At 40.7% G+C, this 22,861-nt stretch overlaps 1 protein-coding gene across 1 annotated transcript in view; it reads right to left on the bottom strand.

The window, feature by feature from the left end:
* The window catches only part of ZSWIM8 (zinc finger SWIM-type containing 8), a 63,321-nt gene extending 46,031 nt beyond the window's left edge, over positions 1 to 17,290 (bottom strand). The window contains exon 1 of the mRNA XM_082486361.1: positions 17,030 to 17,290. Within this exon, the coding sequence (XP_082342487.1) occupies positions 17,030 to 17,207 (178 nt within the window). The 5' untranslated portion in view covers positions 17,208 to 17,290. The remainder of the gene's footprint in view (positions 1 to 17,029) is intronic.
* Between the last annotated feature and the right edge of the window lie 5,571 nt (positions 17,291 to 22,861).

The raw sequence follows: 22,861 nt of genomic DNA, 5'->3' as shown, positions 1-22,861 counted from the left end.
CACTGATCAATCATCAGGTATTTCAGGCAAAGGTAGCCATAGGGAAAACTCTACAAATACCATTTCTCCATTAGGGTTGTACAGCAAGATGATATTCTCACCATGCAAGAATGAAAAAAAAAAAAATAGAGATACACACACACGCTTTTTTCTTTTTTTTTTTTTTTTTTATAATTGAAAACATAGCCCTAGAGAGAACCAAGTGATCAAAAAACTAGCAAAATGCTCCAGAGGACAAATCAAGATTCAGTTTGAATCACTAGGTACACTGATTTGCTCACAGGATAAAGCAAACAAACAAAAAAAAAATCCATCAGGGTTACTCGGTTATATTTTTCTGTCTGTATAATTCACCTCTTAAAGTTGCACATTACCTTTCTTACTGCCTGTAAATAGTGAAGAACTCTGAGGAAGGAAAGTTATCAACTAAATATAGGGGTTTTATATTTAGGAACAGGTCTGCTTGTCTTTGCTGTTTTGTTTTACCTCTTCCACTGCTACTACCCCCGCAAGCTTACTAACAGTATTAAAACCCTAACGGGATCTGTGTTTACAAGACTTTCTTATACCTCTTATTTCCTCACCTAGAGTTATACAACTCTATCTGGACACCGTAACCGTTTTGCAGCAGTGAAACTACACTGAGAATAATGTCACAGGGTAGTGAATACAGAGATATTAATACCACATTGAAAGCGAAAAGAAGAACCGTCAGGAGGCCTACATCAGCCCTAAGCCACAGAATGACGTTTTTATGTACAAAACATTTGAGAAGATGAATAAGCAACAGAACTTTTTCATTAATGTTTACTGGATAAGACTGATGAGATTCATAGCCAAAAGCTGTTAGAAATACAAATCCCAGATGGGCAGATTATGGTTCGGAATTGGAAACCTCATGCTTAACCGACAAACTGCAGCAACTATTACTACACAAATTCTGTTACAACCGCCACAATAACATTTTAAGAGTGGTTTGGTTGTTGTTTTTTTTTTTTAATCCAATGCAAAGACGTTCATTTTATCACAGGAGGGTGTGCAATTCACCCCCAAAGCCTCCGCCATCTATAGCAAAAACCATAGCACAGAGTCAAACTTCAGCTCAATCTGATTTCTGAAAATTGCTTAGCACTACATCACAAACAGCTCATACATGTAAGTCAAAATATTTAATGGCTCAAACCATCTTTTTGTTGCTGTATTTACATTTCCATTCAAAACCAGAGAAGGATATTATTTGGCAGACTGCATAAACATATCCTGACACCATGACTTCTGTCTCCAAGATTAAGACATTTCAGAATGCAAGAACTAGTTTATTTTATAAGGCAGACCTTAAAATACATCAAAATATCAAAAAAATAATACTCATTTTTTATTTTGCACACAAGCGTTGTAAATTTGCAGAATACAATACTAAATCACATTGTGGATTTGGAGTGGCTGAGTGGGTTGTTTTTTTTCAAGTGTCAGTAATTTTAAACCTGTTAAGGCTTGCAGTTCCCCTTCTGGTCATCTGAATTATTAAAAAAAAACATTTCTGATAAACCCATTTCATGGTGGTTTTCTACGCTCACTCTCTGCATGCGTACAGAGCTAAAAAAAAAAAAAAAAAAAAACAACCAAAACCCAGCTGACTTAGCTTTGCTCACCTGTCAAGAAATGGCATCACCATCATGCTGACATCAAGCACAGGGACTGCATCCCAAAACAATTTTTGTTAAAGAATCTGAGCACCTAACAGAGGAGGGATCGCACTTACTCAGCTCAACTCCTGCTGTTTCAGTATTAGACTGAGTTAACAAGTATTTTATCTTTATATTATTATTTTTAAAGTTATTTCTTTTAAATCGTAAAGTGTTTGAGTATTATACCAAGTCCTAGTGACACTTCCACAAGATTTCGTGAGGCATAAGAAAAACCTTCAAAATTAAGCTGGTGAAGCTTTATAATGCTAAGCAATAATGGATAAGAGAACTAAAACTTTGAAGATGCATGATGTGTATGTAAGGTCTAAGAGTCCTAACCCACCAAGAGTTTAAATCAGCAAGAGTATGCCAAAAATCCCACAGCCATGTCCCAACTTTCCCTACAGTAATTCATCATTTCTTCCTGTTAGCAAAAACCTTCTACCAGTAGCAAAACCTTCTACTGCTATATAAAGTGGTCATAATCTAACTTCAGAAAGGCTTTCGAGATGCTCTAGTTCCCAATGCCCCTCCTTTTAAAGATAAAACAATGTTGAAACAAGCAAGCAGACACAGATGAATAGCAGAGGTTCTTATGTTAGCCTGCAAAGCGCACACTAATACATGAAACATTTATTGTCCCTGAATTTCTAGAGATTTATGGGGAAATGGTTCCTTTTTCTTCCTGTGCTGTCTCCAAATGAGACTTCTCCCCTGAGAATCAGACCTCCCAGCACTGTGCCACACTGGATGAGAACCTGAGACACATGCGGAGCAAGTTTAATGTCCTCTGACTGCCAGACCAGCTACTCAGATTACCTTGTCAGACAATCCAAATACAACTTTGTTTGGAAACTTCCACAAAATGATTCAGAAACATTATTAATAACCACCCCTGTCATGTTATTCCTCCTTTCACCACTGATAAACATAACTAAAGAGTTTCAATATGCCCAAGTAAATTTTAATTGCCAAGCAGATAACCCACTGCGTAATCATCCCTCAAAAGGTCCTCTCGCAATCAGTAGACAGAAGAAAAACTGCATATTTGAAAACTTTTTCTGCACTCCAAAGGTCAGCTGGCTGAAGAAGAGATTTCCCTTCTTTCCTTACAAATTTGTCTTCCTTATGTCCTTAAAGCATCATAGCTGCAACACTCTTGCTGTGTTAGAAACCAGACCTCTAGAAAAAAAAAAAAAAACAACACTTGAATCACGGCTTCGGAACTTTAGGAAAAGGCAAAGGTGGAATAACTTATCAAGTTATATTTGATAAGCAAAAAGATGTTTGATGCGGGAGGGGAAGGAAATAAAGATGAAACCAAAATCCATAATTTGGTTTCATGACTCCAAGACAGAAACACCATCACGTTCCTCTATCACTAAACTCAAATTCCTAAGATGCTAATCACCTAAGTTCTGCCTCATAGTTCACATAAGATTTTGTTGCAAACACGTACAACATACGCACAGAAAACATCTGCTCTGAGCAATGTTAGAACCTCTTCAAACACAAGTCAAATCCAGATCAGAAAGGTGTATTTTCCACTTAACTCTATTGCTTCTCCTATGCAATAACTGTGAAAATCTTCTGCAGAGGGCTGTGCTGATCAAACTGGAGTATTCAATGTCGGTTCTCAACTCTCACCCACTCTAACATGATTGAGATCCCAAAACTGTAATACCAGCATTAGGCAGGCAATGCAGCATTCACAACTTGACAAGCTCCTCTAGAAATTCAGACAAGAAAATTCTTAATCCAAACACCCTTCCGTTTCCCTCCCTAAACAAAGAATTCATTTCAACAAAAAGAGCAGCCTGGGCAAGCAACCGACAGCTGTTAGAAATCCTAAAATGAACAGCAGATTTTTGTAAAGCAAGACAGACAGTGCTACAAAACACTGTATTCTTGCCAGTGCCGGCCAAGGTTTCACGACAAATTGGGCAGCTTGCATTCAGAATAACTCTACAGCTGATGAAGCAGATCAGCTTCAGGCAAGTCATTTTCCCTGCACTGTTACTCCTCTCTCCCTCGCCCCATGCAGAAAGCATACTGCATAACCAGCATTGTGCATTCAGAGCACAGACATCAAACAGCTCCTGTTTCCTGAAAGCAAGGCTCAGTGCTACCAGTTATTCCCACTTCTGCCCCATGTGAGGTATTTTAAAAGCTCAGAATTCAAAATTATCTCCAGCGGCCTATGAAAAAAAAGCAAGCTACAAAGACCAAGAGGGACCAGATATTCTTCTGAACATAGATGATGGAATATAAAAACAGATCAAAAAGTCAGACTGCATCACAGCTGAGCATCGACCTCTATCAAGAAGCATTGATATGTTTTCAGATGCTGAAAGGAAGTCATACAAAAGACCAGGCAACCTCTACTGTTTAATGTGCTGCTCTCTACCATTAGCACCCATCCTTAAGTATTACATGCAAAATTAATCTCTAACCAGCTTTTTTCCTGTGTCTAAATCCCAGAGCAGTATTACTTGGCCTCCAAACAAATGCACTCGCAAACACTGAAGAGCTGCATTACTGAACATATCAGAATGAGATCAGGCCAATTTAATTGGTGCTGATGGGAAATTTATTGTCTGAAAAGAATAGATCAAGGATGAGGCATTCTCACCTCTAGGGTAAAAAAAAATAATTAATTAAACATCTGTCAGGAACTAAAAGAAGATAGCGCCTCTTAATATCACCAATGGAAAACCACTAGAGGTTTAAAAATCTGTTTCATAGACAGAAGTCAAAAGTAGTTAGATACCTAAATGCTTTTGAAAAAAATCATACCTGATTCCTATTTTTATCTCCTTTGGTTTTGTAAGAATCTCCCCAAACCTAACCCCAGGCCTGTGGCTTTATGGGAGGTTACAGAGCCCACTCAGCGATGTCCCTCAATTCCAGGTGCTCCCACTGCAGTCCAATGGTGTAGCACAGCAGCCCCTGATCAGCCGGAACCGCTGCTGCAGGACACAGGCTTCCAAAGCTGGCAGTCCGCAGCCTTCCTCAAGCTCTCCACCCCCCCGCAATCACATTTCCTCTCACTCAAAGTAAGGCATCTGTCTGATCATTTCTTAGTATCCTACAGTTGGAGGAATTTCCTCTCTAACAAGAAATAAAATCTCTTATATTTCCCTCTCATCACCTATAGAGAGAACAAAAGGAGGGAAACAAAACTTGGCACCAAGGAATATATGAAACTACCAGGCAGCTACAGAATATTTACAGAGGTGGAACTAATAACAAGCATGTCTATCCTTTTCAGTGCACAAAAATAATAACAAAAGCAGCACTGGAAAACTGTGAGGCACTGATCAACTGCAGTTCATTGCATGAATTTGCTTAGGCAAATGTGTAACAGCTCCCAAGATCTCTCCAACATCACAAGACTGAAGCAAAGTCACCGATCTTCTGAAAATGCCCACTGAAGTCTTGAAACACTTGCTACTCATAACTAGCCAGGGAAAACTAACTCCCTGTCCTTGAGAAAGATAAGCATCTTAGGTGACCCCATGCACTACTGCTTTAAATGTAATCAATTAGTCAATGAAAACTTCCAAAGGCATTCTAGGTCAAATAGAACTAACTTCTCGGTGTCAGATCACCTTCTCTTCAAGCCATATGTGAAAGTTACATGCAGGTGTAAGTTAAAAATATTTTCACCTGGCTCATCTCGCCAGCTTTGGTAATAAAATTTATAGCTGCATTTCCCTTTTTCTCCCATCTCAGCATTTACTGACCTAAGTATGAGGTAGCAAATGGAATTACACACAATATGCAGCAGGAACTGTAAAGAGCTCAAGAGAATTACTAAATGATGCCCTATAGACTTCACAAAGGTATTAGATTCTCAGAAAAAAAATGTCATTTCAGTTGTACACCTATTAATTACCCGCCAGCAGGACTACCACTAAAGCTTAAACGTCAAATACTTACCAATAATTTTTACATCAGCAATCAGTGTTTCCTAAAAGCATAGAACTTGGGCATTCAAGCCATCATCAAGCTACTCGGTTAACCTCTAACATGGATTAACAAGGATTCATGTTGGTAGATTCTCAACAGGATGAGACAGATGCAAATTTATCAGGTAAGAATACCAGTAGAGGGATATTAAAAAGAAAGGAAAAAGATTAAAGAGTAAGTCTTGAGAATCATGATTTGTCATATACAAAGTCAGGTAAATGTGAGCATATCCTGAGAACAGTAAACCTAACGTCCTACCAAGACCAGAAACAAGACATAGACAGATTCCATAAGGTCATACAATACTCAATATTCACAAGTTCAGCAAACTTCATTGTACTACAAGGAAGAACCTTTTTTCTGTCACAAACATTGACACAATACCAGTAAGAATGGCTTGGCTGCACATAGGTATTGTTTTAATAAGTATATGTAAAAAAGAGTCCAGATGGTAACTTAGCTACATTCACTTTAAGGCTGCCTCGCTTTTTCCATTCTTTAGTTCTGGCTGGGGAGACACGCTCAAAGCAGCACCTTTAGAGATCTCAAGCCCAATTAACTTTTTCCAGTAATTCACCCGGAAAAAAAAAAGAAAAAAAAAAGAACCATACTAATTGGATTTTAAAACATTGGTGTTTTCATTTTCAGATCCCCACTAATGAATTACTGATGTTTACCAGTATTTCTGGATAGCAAAGAATGACCACCAACTGCTTAAATTTTACATCTCTCTGAAAAGAGAAGGAAGCCAGAATTGGTGGCCCAGGTGTTTACCCGCTCACTGTTTCAATTAGTCGACTCATAAGTGAGATACTCGTAGCGTCTTAACTTGGGGGGGGAAAGTACAGCCTTACTGTAAAGATTCTCATTGCTGGAAGTCAAATTCTGGGTAACATTTCTTTTATCACACTACCTATTTATACTTTTGTAAAAAATGTGGAATTCTCTTTCTATATTGTTTTTGGTACCTCTTTCTCATTCTCTCAAGTCTATTCTCCCCTCCAGCACCCAGCTTTTCTCCCATGAAGGAACAGGATTTCTTCTGAGAACAGATTTTTTTCTTCCTCCCTCCATCTTATCCATTTATCCTTTCCCTTTCTTCTATACCCCAATCCTTACCCCATATGAAAAGAAACTTGAGAGCTCTACTATGTGTCTCACAGCCACAAACTAAACTTAGCGGACAAAAGGAAGGCAAAAAAGTCACCGAGACATCAAAAAAAACCACTCAGGTCAGGTCCCCCTGCTTGCAGCAGCCAAATGAGGATGTTAAGAATTTGTTTAAAGACACTACTCCTGCAACCTTTTCAAGTTTCTCTTTTCTATGGAAAGAGAATGTCTTAACTTCCAAATTTTTGCAATGCTAACCACACACCAATAGAGATTTAGGTAAATACATAAAAATCAGCACACGAATTCTCCAGGTATATACATCTTAAACACGTTCAACATTCTCCTAATAGATATTGGTAAATATTGTCATTTTCTCCTTTCTTACATTTCTGTTGTGGCAGTCTAGAAACACTAATAATGATTCATAATAGCAACAATATTTTATTAAAACAGACACTCATCACAGCATCACTTTTCTCAAAATACTCGATTCCAGAAGATTTTAAGTAATAGCTATATCACAGCCTTACAGAGCTCCTTTGTTTCATTCTTTTCAAAGACAGTATGTTTTCAGCTATACAGAAGCAAACATAGATTAATTAAGCATAATCAAAACAGCAGAGTTTCCATAAGCCTTGCCCATAACATTTAAGACATCACTTCCAATATTTTCTGTTAAAAATGCTACACAACTAGTAAGTGCCATTCTACAGGCAAAGAAAGAAAGAAGAAAGGATGCATCAGAAAACACACAAATTATAAGAAGTATGAGAATCTTCCGGTTGGTAACCCTATACTTATTGCTTGAGACGACCCAGCTTCTGAGGATGTAACTTAAAATTTGTGATATAGTATTTTGAAATTAGAGCTAGTATTTTAAATATGTTGTATATTATGCATCACTGCTCTTTAATATTTCAAAAAATAAGTCTATGCCTAATATTTTAGCTAGTTGATACATATGTGCTTTGAATTTTACGCTTGGAGGGTTTGGAAGGGTGTCACCAAACAGGAGGAGGGAGGAAAGAGATTAATACAGAAAAGGTGCATTAAAATAAAGTTGAAAAAACAACTTTGAGCCATGGCGCTATTTTAAATTACTCTTATAACTGCTTTACAGTCTTACAATTAGATAGGTGACAGAAAAAAAGTTGTCGGTCAAAAAAGAGCAATGAAATCTTAAAGACATTCTTGAACTTTAAGAAATAAAGAATAAATTGTTTTTGACTCTTTGGAAATGTTACTTAAAAATATAAAACCAAATGAACCATATTAATTATAGATATTCCAAACAGACAAATATTACTCCAAAAGTTCATTAAAGTATGTAAAATATCTTTTGAAGCTGTACATTCCTTTCTTCCTCTGGAACAAAGTACTGTATAATAACTAGGACACCAGACAATTAAGAGGAGGTCTCTGCTCCTGGTTTTGTAACTGGCATAAGAGACACTGTTCAAATCACTGATGTCCATTTCTGATCCTTCAAAGGTATACGGTGGCAGGAAAAGGGTTTTTTGCTTGTTTGTTTAAAAGATTACCCCATGATCCCTGCCATTCCCCCACCCCTTTTTTTATAAAAAAATCCTTATTTCTGGTTTCATATTCCTTATTCTCAACATTTAACTTACTGTGTTATCCTTTCCTCAGCATACTAGTAAAAATTATATTACTCAGCAAACACGGACTGTCAAGAATACGATATGGACAAGAAAGTTCTCTCCTATTCACTAGACTAACATTAATATGTAAGCATTTCCCTTCAATTCTACACGAGTTTAAAAACATGTGAGCGCACATTTGTTATATCCGGTAACTAGCAGGGTAACAACTATTTTAAAAAAACTAGACATCATAACCAAGCAAAGTTTCATAAACTAGGCTATACAAAAAGCAACTTTCTTAGTTACTCTACATAAAAAACCAATCAATTTGAGTACTTAAGCCATCTTAATCCTCTATCACCTTTTCATAGTAACTGAAATCACTGAATTGTCATTTGTTTAAAAATGAACTTCAACATAGTTATTACACAAACACACAAAACAGATGTTGATTGGAGTACGAAGAAAATACTATTGGAGTATAAAGGGGAAAAAAAAAAGGCCTGGCCACAAGTCAACATGCAAGTTTTACTTCCACAATGCATACGTACTTTGGGTACGTTATATTTGAAAACAGGCGTTCCTAGGTCTGGTCAGTTCACTTCTTTTCTCGCTTCTGCTTTTTTTCACTAAAGCCACAAGAAACATAGACTGTACAAAAGGTGCTGTTTTTCTACGTATAGGTTATGCTAGGGTTTTGTTGCTCTTCCTCAAGCTGAACTGGAAGTCCAAAGTTGTAAACTTGCATGTTAAATCACATTTAATGAATGGCTCTTCAAACGTACAGATCACACCACTACATTGAGACTAGAAGCAAGCCCAAACCAGAGCAAGAGGAGCACGGAACTGATAACAGCCCAACGCAATTCATGAAGCTATGATCATACCTCCACCTATTGAACAAGCCTGCCTGGCTTCTTCAAACTCTCTATTACTTTTTGAACTCAGCAACTCATAAAAATATCTCTAATGGTCAAGTAAAGAGTCATAAAGATTCACCCATGTTGTAGGACATCAGCAAAAAGCAGACCCAGAAAATGCAAGTACTGAAATTGCATAATCTGCAACAAAAATGCATCTTGAGAGTAACTAAGCTCTAATTTTAAATCTTCCAGGGTTTTCATCAGGGCAGGAATTACACCTTCTCCTGCATGTTTTATAAGCTATCAGAAAAAAAAAAAGTCTAGTCTCTGTTACTCCTGGCCTTTATCAGCAACACTCCAGAAGCTGCAGGATTTTTTTTTTTTTCAGTGTCATTCCCCACTGCTTCACTGATGGGCAAACCCAGGTATGCAGAGAGGGCACAGCTCAAAACACAAGGCTTTCTGTGGTGGCTGTAAGACACACAAAATTAGTCTCCTGCCTGCTCTTCCTGCTTACAGCGCCTAATCATATAGGTATTCAAATACATTAACTTAACAAAGAAAACAACTTTTGGTGCTAGCATGCAAAGTGTCATAAGCAGTACTTCTAAGCATGAAAAAAAAGCTTTTAAGCATGAAAAGAAAAAGCTGATTTAACAAGTGTTATTCTGAGTAAAATACTCAACGAACAGAAGACATTTGCATTTCATTGTAGAATTACATTTGCCGAGATAACCACACACTTCAAACCTGAAGTGTAGCTTGAAAGAATTCCTGAGATGTTTTGTCTTCACCTTGTTTTTACGTCAGGACAGAACTAGTTACCTACAGGTTAAAAGGAAATGGATAAAAATAAAACCCACTTTTTAGCAATGAAAAACAGGTCAAAGAAAAAAAAAAAGAGAAGAAAATAAAGAAAGGGATAGGAGACAGAGGGAGAGCACAAGCCAGAGTCAAGGATCAAACCTGAATCCTTATCCCTGCTTCCCCAGAGGTAAACGTGCCACAGAGAGGAATAACCCCTGTAGCTCCAGTCAGCCTGAAATGCAAATAGAGCATCTGTGATCTCTGGTCATTCAGTAACACAGGGATCTCCTCAAGGTGAAAGGAAGGAGAAAATGAACACAGAAAAATCCATGGAAGCCAGGAAGAAAGATGGGTAGAAAGATGAGACAGGGGAAAATGAGACATTTTCCAGTAGACAAGACAATTACAGAATCACAGAACGGTCAGTATTGGAAGGGACCTCTGGAGATCATCTAGTCCAAACCCCCTGCCAGAGCAGGGTCACCTACAGCAAGTTGCACAGGACGGCGTCCAGGCAGGTTTTGAATGTCTCCAGAGTGGGAGACTCCACGACCTGTCTGGGCAGCCTGTGCCAGTGCTCTGCCACCCTCAAAGTAAAGAAAGAAGTTGCTCCTCATGTTAAGATGGAACTTCCTATGTTCAAGTTTGTGCCCCCGTTACCTCTTGTCCTACCACTGGGCACCACTGAAAAAAGACTGTTCCCATCCCCCTGGCACTCTCCCTTTAAGTACTTATAAGCATTAATAAGATCCCCCCTCAATCTTCTTTTCTCCAGACTAAAAAGACCCAAGTCCCTCAGCCTTTCCTCACAGGAGAGATGCTCTAATCCCGTAATCATCTTTGTAGCCCTTTGCTGGACCCTCTCCAGCAGATCCCTGTCTTTCTTGAACTGGGGAGTCCAGAACTGGACACAGTACTCCAGATGCGGCCTCACCAGGGCAGAGTAGAGGGGGAGGATGACCTCCCTCGATCTGCTGGTCACATTCTTCTTGCTGCACCCCAGGATGCCATTCGCCTTCTTGGCCACCAGGGCACATTGCTGGCTCGTGGTCATCCTGTTGTTCACCAGGACTCCCAAGTCCCTTTCCACAGAGCTGCTCTCAAGGATTCCCAGTAGAAAGATAAGACATAAAACAGAAAAAGACTTCTTGTGAGAGGAAGAGAAGATTATCTAAAGGAAGAGGACAGAAGACCACAACAGAGTTAAAACTACATTGGTCATTGAAAATCTCAGTAGTAAAAAAGCGTCTTTTCCCAATAGCTTCTTTATGTGGTTTCTCCATTACCTATTTCTGAAGAGAGGGGTATACACGTTCAGTTATCTCAGAAAGGCACAGGAAAATGCAAATGAAGAGACAAATGTGCGAGAATCATTCAATTTGTCATCCTTCCAAAACACAGAGGTATCACTGCATTGTGAAACCACCTTTCTGTTTAGTAGAAACTTCTAGACAACTTCTGAAATCTATACCCCAGCTCTGAAGCAGTGCATTTAATTATGCCAATCAGTCTTGATAAATTACTGTCTCTAGAGCTTCTCTGTGGTGTCTTCAGCTCTAATAAATCAATGTCCCCTTTCCACCTTGTATTACGACCCAGTAAGTCCCTTCCTCAGCTTGAACTTTTGCTTCTGCTATACAGCAAATCAACACCAGCAGCCACTATGGAATAGAGTACAAAAGTAAATTAAATTCATTTACTAGCGTGAGAAAATATAGAGAAACCTATTTTCTGCTAGCAGCTAACCCTTCACTTTCACATTACCTTTACTCTTTGGATAGCTGATCTCTGCTTATTTCGTAAGCATTTGTGATATCTTCTCATCAACATTTATATTTTTTAAATTCTGTTGCTTCTATAAGGAAACTTTACTCTTTGGATAGCTGATCTCTGCTTATTTCGTAAGCATTTGTGATATCTTCTCATCAACATTTATATTTTTTAAATTCTGTTGCTTCTATAAGGAAACTTGTTAGGGAGCTATACAACACTTTTGCTCAACAGTTACTGTTTTGGGGTTTTAATGTTATTAGTGAACTTGGATATATTGTAACAGTTATATTCAGGCTAAAACAGATGTGTTCTGTGTTGTACTAAATTAAAAAAACACAACAAACAAGACATATGACACCTGTACCTCCCAGAAGTGTGAGCTGGTTATGTAATCTGCCTCTTAATACCAGAGGTACAAATAAAGTAGAAAAAGAAAAAATCAATTGTAACTTCATAATACACGGTCAGTAACAAAACAGCAGCGAACCACAGGGTCTTCATTTCCAGCTTGACCAGGCTCAAGGAGCAGATGCGTTTTGGAAGACATCAGCATCCTTTTCTGAAAACAAGAGTCTGAAGAGCACAGTTAAGAAATTGAAAGAGACTGTACGTTTCTCCTGCTGTTTTCTGCAATTACTGCTTGAGCAAGGGTTAACTTTAATTTAATAAATAGTTACTGGCAACCCCGACGAAGAAGTGCTGCTTTCTAAGCCATTTATTCTTTGTCCATATAAATTAATGAAGATCAGTCACTGTCATTTTACCAGTGTAGACACTGCTCAGACTTTGATCAGGCTGTCTCTCTAAACTGGTCATATCCTCACCTCAGGCTCCGTCTATTCTTTGCCAATGATTCCCTCTCTGCAGCTTGTATTTTTGAGGCACTGCGCCCAGAACTTAACATTGTGGGCACTCCTAACAGTTTGGAAGAACATAAACTGTCTGGGGCTGGATAATGACAATGTTTTCTAGGAGACTGCTGCCTGCATCAATTCTTAGTTAAGTCTGAGGGGGTTTTGCAATACAATATGCAATGGTTCAAGCTTACAGTAAAGGGAAAAAAAAAAAGTCAAGCTTTCTCACTAGTTGCCAATTGAAAGTAGTTTCAACACAACTCATCAGCAGCTTCCAGCAGAAGCCAGTGTGAACAAATATATACAAACTGGACAAAATTATTGTGAAAAACCTATTTAGCAATCCTACAGTATTTATGGCAACTTCTTAAGTGTTTGGTAAACATTTATGCTTCAGAAACTGTGAAACAGAAAGGACTAAGGGTGGGAAAGAGCTTAGAAGCTTTCAAGCAGAAACAAAGCCACAGTGGGTTTGGAGAGATAATGAGCGTACTTGAACATTTACTCTTAAGACCTCTGTCACAAAAATCCCTATGTAAAAATAACTGATAACAAAACACTTGCAGAAACACTAGACTTATTTCAATTACCAATGAAAAATACAACTGTTTTTAAAAGCAAGACTGGAAATGAGAGCATCGCAATGGCTCTCATAGCAGTTTCTGGGAAAGAAAAGACTGTCCAGAAAAGTGGAGAAAAGGCAAGTGGGTGCATTTGTTGGTAGAAAGGTAACAGACTGGTGGAATACAATTTGATATGGAAGAAGGTAAGTTGGAGCCACAAACCAACTCAGGGAACCAGATGGCTCTGAATACGCTGCAAGGATGTTGTTCTTCACAGCATCCATTCTCCTTAACTCGAGTGCTGAATCCCCTGCCTGCCCAGTACAGCCGAAAGCTTCCCATCAATGATGTACACAGGCAATGGCCAAGTATCAGTTACAAGCATTACCTCATTCAAATTGAAAAAATGAGGAGTAAAAACAAGCAATGAAGGTAGTCTAACATGAGAACAAGTAATTTCTAAAATAAACATTCAAAATTATGAAGGAATTTTGGTATTCTCAAAAATGACATGCTTTGCTGCTTTCCCCAGGAATTTCAGTACAGGTGAATCAGTGGAGACTGAGAGCAGCTCAGAATCTAAGGGCATCCATAAAGTGGACACAATGCATTCCTCCTTCACATTAGCAACTGTACATTTAAAGAGAAAACTCCTTTCTAGAAAGTAATATAAGAGGCCTATAAGAGGACTTTACCACAATGAAAATTAAAGGAGGGGAAAAAAAAACAATTACAGTCCTATTTTTCTGATGTAACTACTGAAGATACTCAATTTTATAAAGAATTCTGTTCCAAAGACCATATTAGAGGAACTCAAGACATTTTTCTCCACCTTTCAACATCTTTCTAGCAAGCTGACGGGGTGACTGACAAACAAGTGAATAACTCAACTTTTCTGCGACCCTTTGCAGCGAATACTGTGTGTATTTGCAATGAGCTACCCCAAGCCTTATTGTTAAATTTGCGGTCAGCATAATCATAATATTAAAAATACCCAAGAACAAAATAAAAATTCGCAAGAAGTAAGAAAGCCATAACTAGGGCTCGTGCAGGTAAATTGTTTGCTTGTTTAAGAAGAGGACTCCCCAGCCAACAGCACTGTCATCAGTCTCAGGGGGATTCTCTCTGAACTAATTAACGAAGAATCGGATGCTCACAAGGACAAACTCAAAACAATTGAAAAAGCTAGAAATCCTTTCTATTACATAACTCGTCTGGCTGATTCCAAATCAAAACACAGGCTGAGATCCAAACTGGAAGAAAAGGCTAACAGAATACAGTTCCTCTTGTTTGCCTTTAGCATTTAACACTGAAGAACTCAGTGCCTAACCTCATTTTTTGTTTGCATAGGCAACTACATCACAGGCCACTAAAAAATGCTAAACTGTGGAAATAAAAACACACAGCTCAATTCAGAATGAGCACATTTTAGAAGACTCACTACAACTGACAACCTCAGAACCTCGGCAAGTTCTCAATACAAACTGATTTTTTCTGACTACAAAAACACTGTCAAAAAGAGGTGTTAAAAATAATTAAATTGGTACAGGAGTTCCAAAATCCAGGGAGATCCCAGATGATGACAGATCCCTCATCAGACCAGACTCACTGGCAACACATTCTGCACAGTAAAGTACCTGCAAGTGTTCTGTGTTGGTAACATCATATGTGACTTCATAGAGTGGATAAATCATTATTTAGGCTGCAAATCCATGTTTACATACTTCTCAAAATAACTCTGACCAGACCCTTCGAATTGCCAGCAAATGCCTTTAAAACGGGCAACAGTATCCTTCAGAATGTCTCTCTTGTTAAGCAAAACTTTTGTACAAAGGAATTAAGTCTCTTCACAGATAAAACCTAAAAAATATGAATAAGTACAAACAATACAACCCTTGCCAATGCAGGTCTGCAGAACACGGAACAGCAACATCTTGATATGGTGTAAATAATTACAATTATCACAACAATAATGTTAGCTATTGTGTTTCTCATATCAGAAAAGAGACTGAGGATTACAAATAAGCAAAATCTACTGAAATGATTTTTCATTTTAACGCAACAAGTGGATGACAGTAGAGAGACCAATTTCTGCTTGCTTTTAATTCAGTCAAGAGAGCTAAAGAACTAGGCCAAGACCCAGAAAAACACACCATAACTGAACCAGTGGAGAACAGTCGCTAAAAGCATCTCAAAGTGGAGCAAAACCAATCACCTTTTCAAACATCAGTCTGACCTGTAGATCTGTACAAACCAGTTCCATGCAGCTCTGCCAAACTAGAGAAGTCTTACTTCCCACAGCAGTATGTTTTCAAAACTTCAGCTCCTTTCCAACAAGTTAGCATATGCAACAAGGCTTAAAGCAAAACATGAAGTTTATACACTTTACCCTGTGCCTAACACTTATTTCTACATCTCAGTATTCACAGCTTTAAAAAACACAACGCCAGCACTGTTCCCCTTCTTTACACCAGTAGAATGTTCCACACTAAAGCCAATGTGTCCCAGCTGCAGGATCCAGGAGAGCTATCCAATCTGGATATGTATTCAGCATTTCCCTCTCTCTCTCTGATTCTGGGTTGGTTTTTTTTTTAAAGTTTCCATCCTACCCTCAACTCTAATCTTGACTATTCAAGAGGCACAGGAGGTTACATACATGGGACTAGAGACAGTTCTCAAATTTATTAAAAATTCAAAATTTAAGCTGCTCTGGAAAGCCTACAGTTAATGCAAGGTCTACTTTCTGATCCTAATCCAGTGACAAGTGAGCATTTGTCCATAGCATAACACAGCCAGATTTCAGCACAGTTCAATAGAAATTGCATTCTCTGTTCATGTAAGGCAAACATTCAGAAGAGAATGAAGTTTTGCAGTTCCAGATAGTGAGATATTAATGAGGCAGCTGATGGTCATGAAGGTCAGCAATAACAGGAAAAGTACTGACACTGGATTGAAAGAAAAGAAAGGAGATAAAAGGAAGAGTAGAAAGGGCTTGTGTAATTTCTATTAACTATATGTCTGGGTCAGCTTGGTATAAACACCACCTGAATTCTAGGGTCAAGATGCATCAGGATAAAAGAGAAATTATGCTTCACTAAAAAAAAAAATATCAAGCAAAGAGTTAGTAGTTGTATGAGAATTTTAAATAATTTTTAATTGCTAATGTTATCTATTTTCCTGTCTGCTATTAAAAAGAAATTACTATCAAAAGAAGGGAAATATAAGAACTCTTGAAGCAGACACACTGTAGTTTGCTGACTTCTTTGTGACAGTCTTAAGGCCCTCTTGCTCTACTACTGCAAAAGAAAGTCTGCTAATTTACTAGAAAAAAAAGAAATGTAAAGAAACACACAAGGAAAATAGACTGCTCTATACAATGATGGCTTACATGCCTCAACATGAGCAGTTTTACAGCAGTTACAAAACCCTCTATGAAATCTAAGTGTAATTCAATCAATGCAAGTGGGAACCTATGTATAGTTATTCCCAGCCAAGTCTGTACTTTGTTTATAGAAAACTGATCTAAGATTTCCAAGAACAAGCTCACAAAACCTACTCAGAAAAGCAGCACTACAATACTACTGAGCACACGCAGGTGAAAACTCACCCAAAAGACAGCTTTGTCTTAAGATCCCCAGCAAATTTTCAGTTTCAATTTTTGGTCAAAAATTATCCCGACCATGATCCTACACATGACTTCGCTTTGCGCCTTTGACATTTCTTCTGCAGATCTCCTCACCCCCCAACTTCCACGAGCGCAAAGAGCATCCCAGTGAAACTGGGTGACCTCACCTTTCATTTTGACAGTGGGAGAATTGGGCCCGGCCGATTGCTTCCTCCATCCTCTCCAGTTCTGGCAAAGGCTCTCTGCCTCAGAGATGAAGGAACAAAGAGAGTCTTCTTCAAAGCGATCAGAGTCTTCAAATGAAAACCTCTCCCCATCCTCCCACTCTGCAAACATGAGTTCCATCACATCCGACAGGCGACGTGGGGGGAAAAGAAAGACAGAAACAGCACTGCTCACTTTTAACAGGTGGATGGACTTGAGGGCTCCTGCAATACTTAAAATCTCAATTCCGATCTGATCCCCATACTACAGTACCAGGAAAACCAGAGCCAGCGCTATCTGAGATGGGAGAAGCAGGAAATCAACTAAGGGGAAGCACGTAAAAATCCCAGAAAAAAAAAAAAAAAGACACCGCCACAACTTCTTTAAAAAGTTAAAAAAATGCTTATGTCCACAAGATGTACTCGAGGCGGAGGGGGTTTGGTTAGTCCATGAGAGGTGCCTCCAGGCGGGACAGGTGCCTGCCGGCCGCACCGAGGGTCTGAAGGCTCCCGACGCCAACGGCCCCGGCGCCGGCGGAGGAGGGAAGGGGCCGGTTTCCTTCTCCGGGGCTGCCGCTGGGGGAAGGCAGGTATCTGTGCGCAGGGCCGGGTCTCCCTGAGGTTGTGCTTTTCTCACTCTCGGTGCAGGAACCGGAGGGCGAGGGCGGGAAGGGGCAGCGGAGGGTGGATGAGGTGGGCTGGGGCGGGGAGGTGAGGGGGTGGGGGGGGGACGGCGGACAACTTCCCTCCCGCTCGCAGAGGCTTAAAACCGGGGCGCCCGCGGCGGGGGCGGCGCGACCTCCCCGGGCGGCTCGTCACCGTCGCCAGCGGGCGGCGGGCAGCGGCTCCGGCCTCATGGGGGCGCGGGTGGCGGCAGGCGGGGAGGGAGAGCCCGGCTGTGGTGGCCGGCGGGTAGGGGCGGAGGGGGGTGGGGGTGTAGCCTGTCGCCGCCGCCGCTCCCGTCACGGTTGGACCCCGCGGCTCTAGGTGCCTATGGCCAGCGGGGCCCCGTGCGCGCGGACGCCCCCCCGTGCCCGGCCCGATGGCGGTTCGCTGTCCTGGCGCGGCGGCGGCGGCAGCAGCAGCGGCGGCGGCGGCAACGACGGCGGCGGCGGCAGGTCCCTGCCCGGCGCGGGCACCAAGATGGCTCCGCGCTTCCCAGCTTCACCTGCGACACCCCACCCCACCCCCCCACCGCCAGCTGAGCCCTACTTCCGCCGCAGCGCTTCCGGCTTCCGCCGGCGGGCGGGAGCCTAGCGTATAGGCCCGGACAGGGCCGCACTTCCCGGAAGGGTCGAGCCGAGCCCGGGCCAGCCCCTCCGGGCCAGCCCAGGGCTCGGCTCGACCCTTCCGGGTCAGCACAAGCGGGTGAACCCGGGAACAGGCCGGAGAAGCGGGATGTGGGGGTGGTTTTGCTCGGGGGGGCTGTAACGAAACAAAAGGTGTCCTGTTGTGCCTGCGCGGGCCGCCGAAGGGGAGGGAGGGGGAAGAGTTGGGGGAAAAGAATGACGTACTAAGAAACGGTAGTCCTAAACCTGAGAGAAACGGAACTGCCTCTGGGAACGCTCGCCGTCTGCCTTGTCTTAATTCACCATCGTCCTTGAGCCAAAAATAGTACGTTAATTGACGGGTGCTCGTAGTGGGTCTTAAGAGGTGCCCCTCCGACCTCAAGGGAAACTGCTTCCGTGGCTTGTTCTTCCGTGTGTAATGCTCACCAGCTTAAGACCTGCAACACAAAGGTGCATTACTAAAACGCCCATCAGCTGTAAGAGGTACGTTTGCCTGTGTAAATGCCAGCTCCTTCAGTGCCTCCTGGCGTAATGACACTTCTGGCAAGGGCCAGAAAACCCTGAGCAAAGGAAAGCGGTGGCTTTCCTACCAGCAAAGAAAAAGCCTCCTAGTCCTCAAATATATCTCCCAGTTTTCATCTAACTAATTGTGTTGCTTGGCCAAAGTTGCTGTTCTGAAAATATTTAGATGTCTAATTCCTTTCAGGGTTCTTCTTGAGATATCTGAGATAATAGGTATACAAGAAAAGTATTCATTTCACTTCATGTCTTTTTATGTAAATAAATAATTTTTAGCTGAATAAACTCTCGCAACATTAACAGGCTTGCTGTGCTTTTTTCTTAGAAATTTTTGCTATCAGGCTATCTGTATACATTTTCATTGCATAGGAAGAGCTTGCTTCTGGCACACATAGATATGGCAAGATGCGACATCTGACGGGATACTATTTTTAATTGTCTGTTACACAAAAATATGTGTATCAAAGCCTATTAAATCAATTCAGGATCTCTGAAATTCAGAGGTTCTTCCTTGGTGAAAATAAAAAAAAAAATGCCTAAACCCTGTTTTTCAGCTAGTGAGGAATACTATTAATTAACAATAGTTGTTGTAATTACCACACACTTGGGCAATTAGGTAATTACTGTGCTCGGCCCCTTTCTATAGTGTGCAGGGGGATGCACAGTGATACTTAGCAGAGCCTGGGAATTTTAGCATCAAGTAGAGTGAAATGCTTTGCCCTTAGCTCTACAAAGTCGAAATGTTTCAACCTTGGTTCCACAAAGGTGACAGTGACAGGATACTTGATATCCCCAAAACCACCACAGGAGTATGTCAATGCTGAGCTGGTGCAAAGTGATGCTACTGATGGAACATTCTCCAAAGATGCCTGAAGGAGGATCTTCATCAGTGTAACTCTAGCTGGTATCACACCATTCCCCTCACTTGGTACTTCACTGTCTAGCCCATGGGTTCTTCTTTTCCTTTTTTCTGTTGTCAGTGATCTGAGGTTCAGGAATATCACTTCTGTCTTTTCAGGTAGATTTAGTCCTAGTACCCTCTCACCTATGAGTTTACCAGAATTGGAGTTTTGTTAACCTTCTACCAAATTACTTGGATTAAGACTGTCTCAAAATGCAATGTAATACCTAACAAACAAAAATTTTGACCTCCTGATCAACCCAAAGTCATAGCCAAGGTCAAAACAAGTCAGTCCCGGTGCAGCATGCAAACTTGATGACTGTCTTCGTCCTTCTGATAAAGGATAGTGTTCCTCGGGTATAGCCCACTGCAGTCTTACCAGGCAGAGATACGTCAGCTGTTTGGTTTTGGGAGGAGAAAATTTCTATGCATGGGCTGGTGTGAGAATTTGAGGAATGATGCAGTTACCAGAGCAGCTGCTTAGGTGTTCATGTGGACACCTCAGTGACCTGAGCCAATGCAGATTACGGGTTCTGACCTGGACTCACAAGACAACTGTCAGTAACGAATGTTCCTTGTCAGCAGGGCTTCTGTTCTGTGGTTTGAGGAGGATTATCACCTATTAAACTAAGATGCAGAAATAATAATAATCCTTCAGGGCAGTGTTTGGGACTCCCCAAGTTCAAGGACAGTTAGCATCCTCCAGTGGAAAGAAAGAAGATAAGAACAAGAACACCACGAGAGAAGAGATTATGGGGGGAGCAGGATGATGTTCCCAGTGTCATGCATCTGAATCAGATGGTCAGATGCCCAGTCTCTAGAAGCTGGGGAGAGTGGGATGAGGGGACAATTCGATAGACAGACACATCTGCCTGATAATGGGAATTCTGGTAGCTACATCAGTAGGAGTCTGGGTCAAGGGCATTGCAGAGAATCTGCCACATCAGAAAGCGGAGATACATGAAGGTATCACAATACTTTGTGGAGTGTTGCATGGAAGAAGGGTTTCACCTGTAGGAAAGGTGTCTCCCTGGTGAGGAAAAAAATATTTAGAAGATCGCAGGAGTCTAAAAGAATAAAAAAAAAGAAAGCTGAAATTTTGATGGGGGAAAAGGAGATGAAAGAAGAGCAAAATAAGAAACTAAACGCATTGCGTCCAAGAAACGAAGAGATTACAGGTGAGATTCAGCACCCTGACCTAGATTTTGTGGTATTTGAAATGGCATAAATGGGCAGGGAGATGCGCTGATGGCATAAGCCTACTCACCAATATCTTTTGTCAACGTTATGTGCAACACAGCACTGTTAGCTTTTATGAGAATTCAGTAGAGAATACACATTACATCAAGAAAGGGCAGAGGAGAGGATGAATAGTAGAGGTTTACTACTGTGACATGCTTCGAATTATAAGGGGCATTCAGCACATTCTGTTTAACTACATTAAATTGGAGCGATCCTCATTCCCATTCCTTCTTCCAGCTTCAGGATACCACAAGTTGTGGAAATTTCCAAAGAAATCTTTCTTTCACTTTCTCAAACACCACAGGCTGAAAGCATGGAAAGGGTGATGAAAGTAATGAGGCAAGCAAAGCAGGGTGAAAATTTGCACTTCTATCTTCAAATGCATTTCAGGAGACTGAAAAAAATGTGTCTTCTGGCTTGTGCAGACCAGACTTGGGAGTGTTGTTCCCCTGGCCAATATGAGGGAGTGCAGGTGTGATTACTCTTGTCTCCTTGTCCTCAGGGCTATGGCTTGGAAAGGCACAGGAGCTCATAAACATCCATTTTTTTTTCCCAGCCAACTTATTGCATGAGACAGGCATGTATTTTCCTCTGTGTATCTCCCAACAGACAAAAACCATAGTCAGCGCTGAGGAGACCATGAAAAATAGTATCTGACAGTTTCAGCAGTCCTCTGCTAGGAAGAAAGAAATTCAATAAGAAATCCTGCAGAGATGACATGGTTGCCACTAAGATGGTTTCTCCCTTACAGGGATGTACTTTTTTTTTTTTCTTTTCCTCTCTCTCTTATTTCAGAGGAAGGAAATTGCTGTTCAAAATTCCTCTGCCTCCGTTATACACAATTTTCAGAATGCAACATTTCATATGAGAGAGACACATATGAGTGCTCACACATACCCTGAAGCTGAATTGCAACATTTACATTTGTTTTGAGTCTTAAGCTCTCACTAGGGACTAAAAACCAAAGAGCGTCTGCATTGCACCCCAGAAGTCTCTGCTTTTCACTGGGGAGTCATGTGGTACTCCAGAAGTCATATCCAGTGTGGTTTTATTTCTGATCGCATGGAAAGTAAAACACATCTTTGCTACGGCTTGAATCTAACACAGACCCAATAACAAAATAAAGCACTCTAGAGATTTCATCACTGCTGATGCAGCGGGACCCAGCTGCTTAGCTACATTTTGACTCGGCAAAGATTTCATTGTCTTTTCACATGCGATAACGCACACAGAAATGACAAGCAAAGGCAATTTTTTAAAGCACACATATGGTTTTGTGTCTAAGTAATATATTCGATGTGCAGAAGAATAGTTTCTTGAGCTCTGGCACTATGACACTATGGCAAACTGCAGATAATTCTTGTATCTTAAGTTCCTGTTCCTCCTAGAAAATCACTGTTTCACGATATACTAATCACTGTTAATAACAGATATTAAACATCTCCAGAGACATTACAACAAAATACCATTGTTATTTATTTCAACAACACTGGGCCTGTAGAACAGATGGAGCAAATACTGCTTTAGCACAAAAGAAGGAACAGCGCACAGCTTGTTTCCCCGTGCTCTGCTTCTGACTAGACAAGTGGCTGTGAAAGACACACAGAGCTTTCCCAGACACTGCATACTGGGAAGCTGAAAGCAAAGCTGCCCCAAGGAATTGCAAGCTCTGGAAAACAAATTTCCTCCACTTGGATTGAGCAGTTTCCAATCTTTGAATAATCCTTTCCACAGGAGACTTTGAACTGATGGTGTCTGAGGTTCTCTCTTTGGAATCTTATAGAATATGAACGTATGCCTGATAATAAAGCGTTATTCAAAAGTGAATTCACTGTGAGATAAGTG

Source organism: Vanellus vanellus (genome assembly GCF_965231255.1).
Source record: "Vanellus vanellus genome assembly, chromosome: 7".
Classification (NCBI taxonomy): domain Eukaryota; kingdom Metazoa; phylum Chordata; class Aves; order Charadriiformes; family Charadriidae; genus Vanellus; species Vanellus vanellus.
This window is presented reverse-complemented; position numbering and strand designations above follow the sequence as displayed.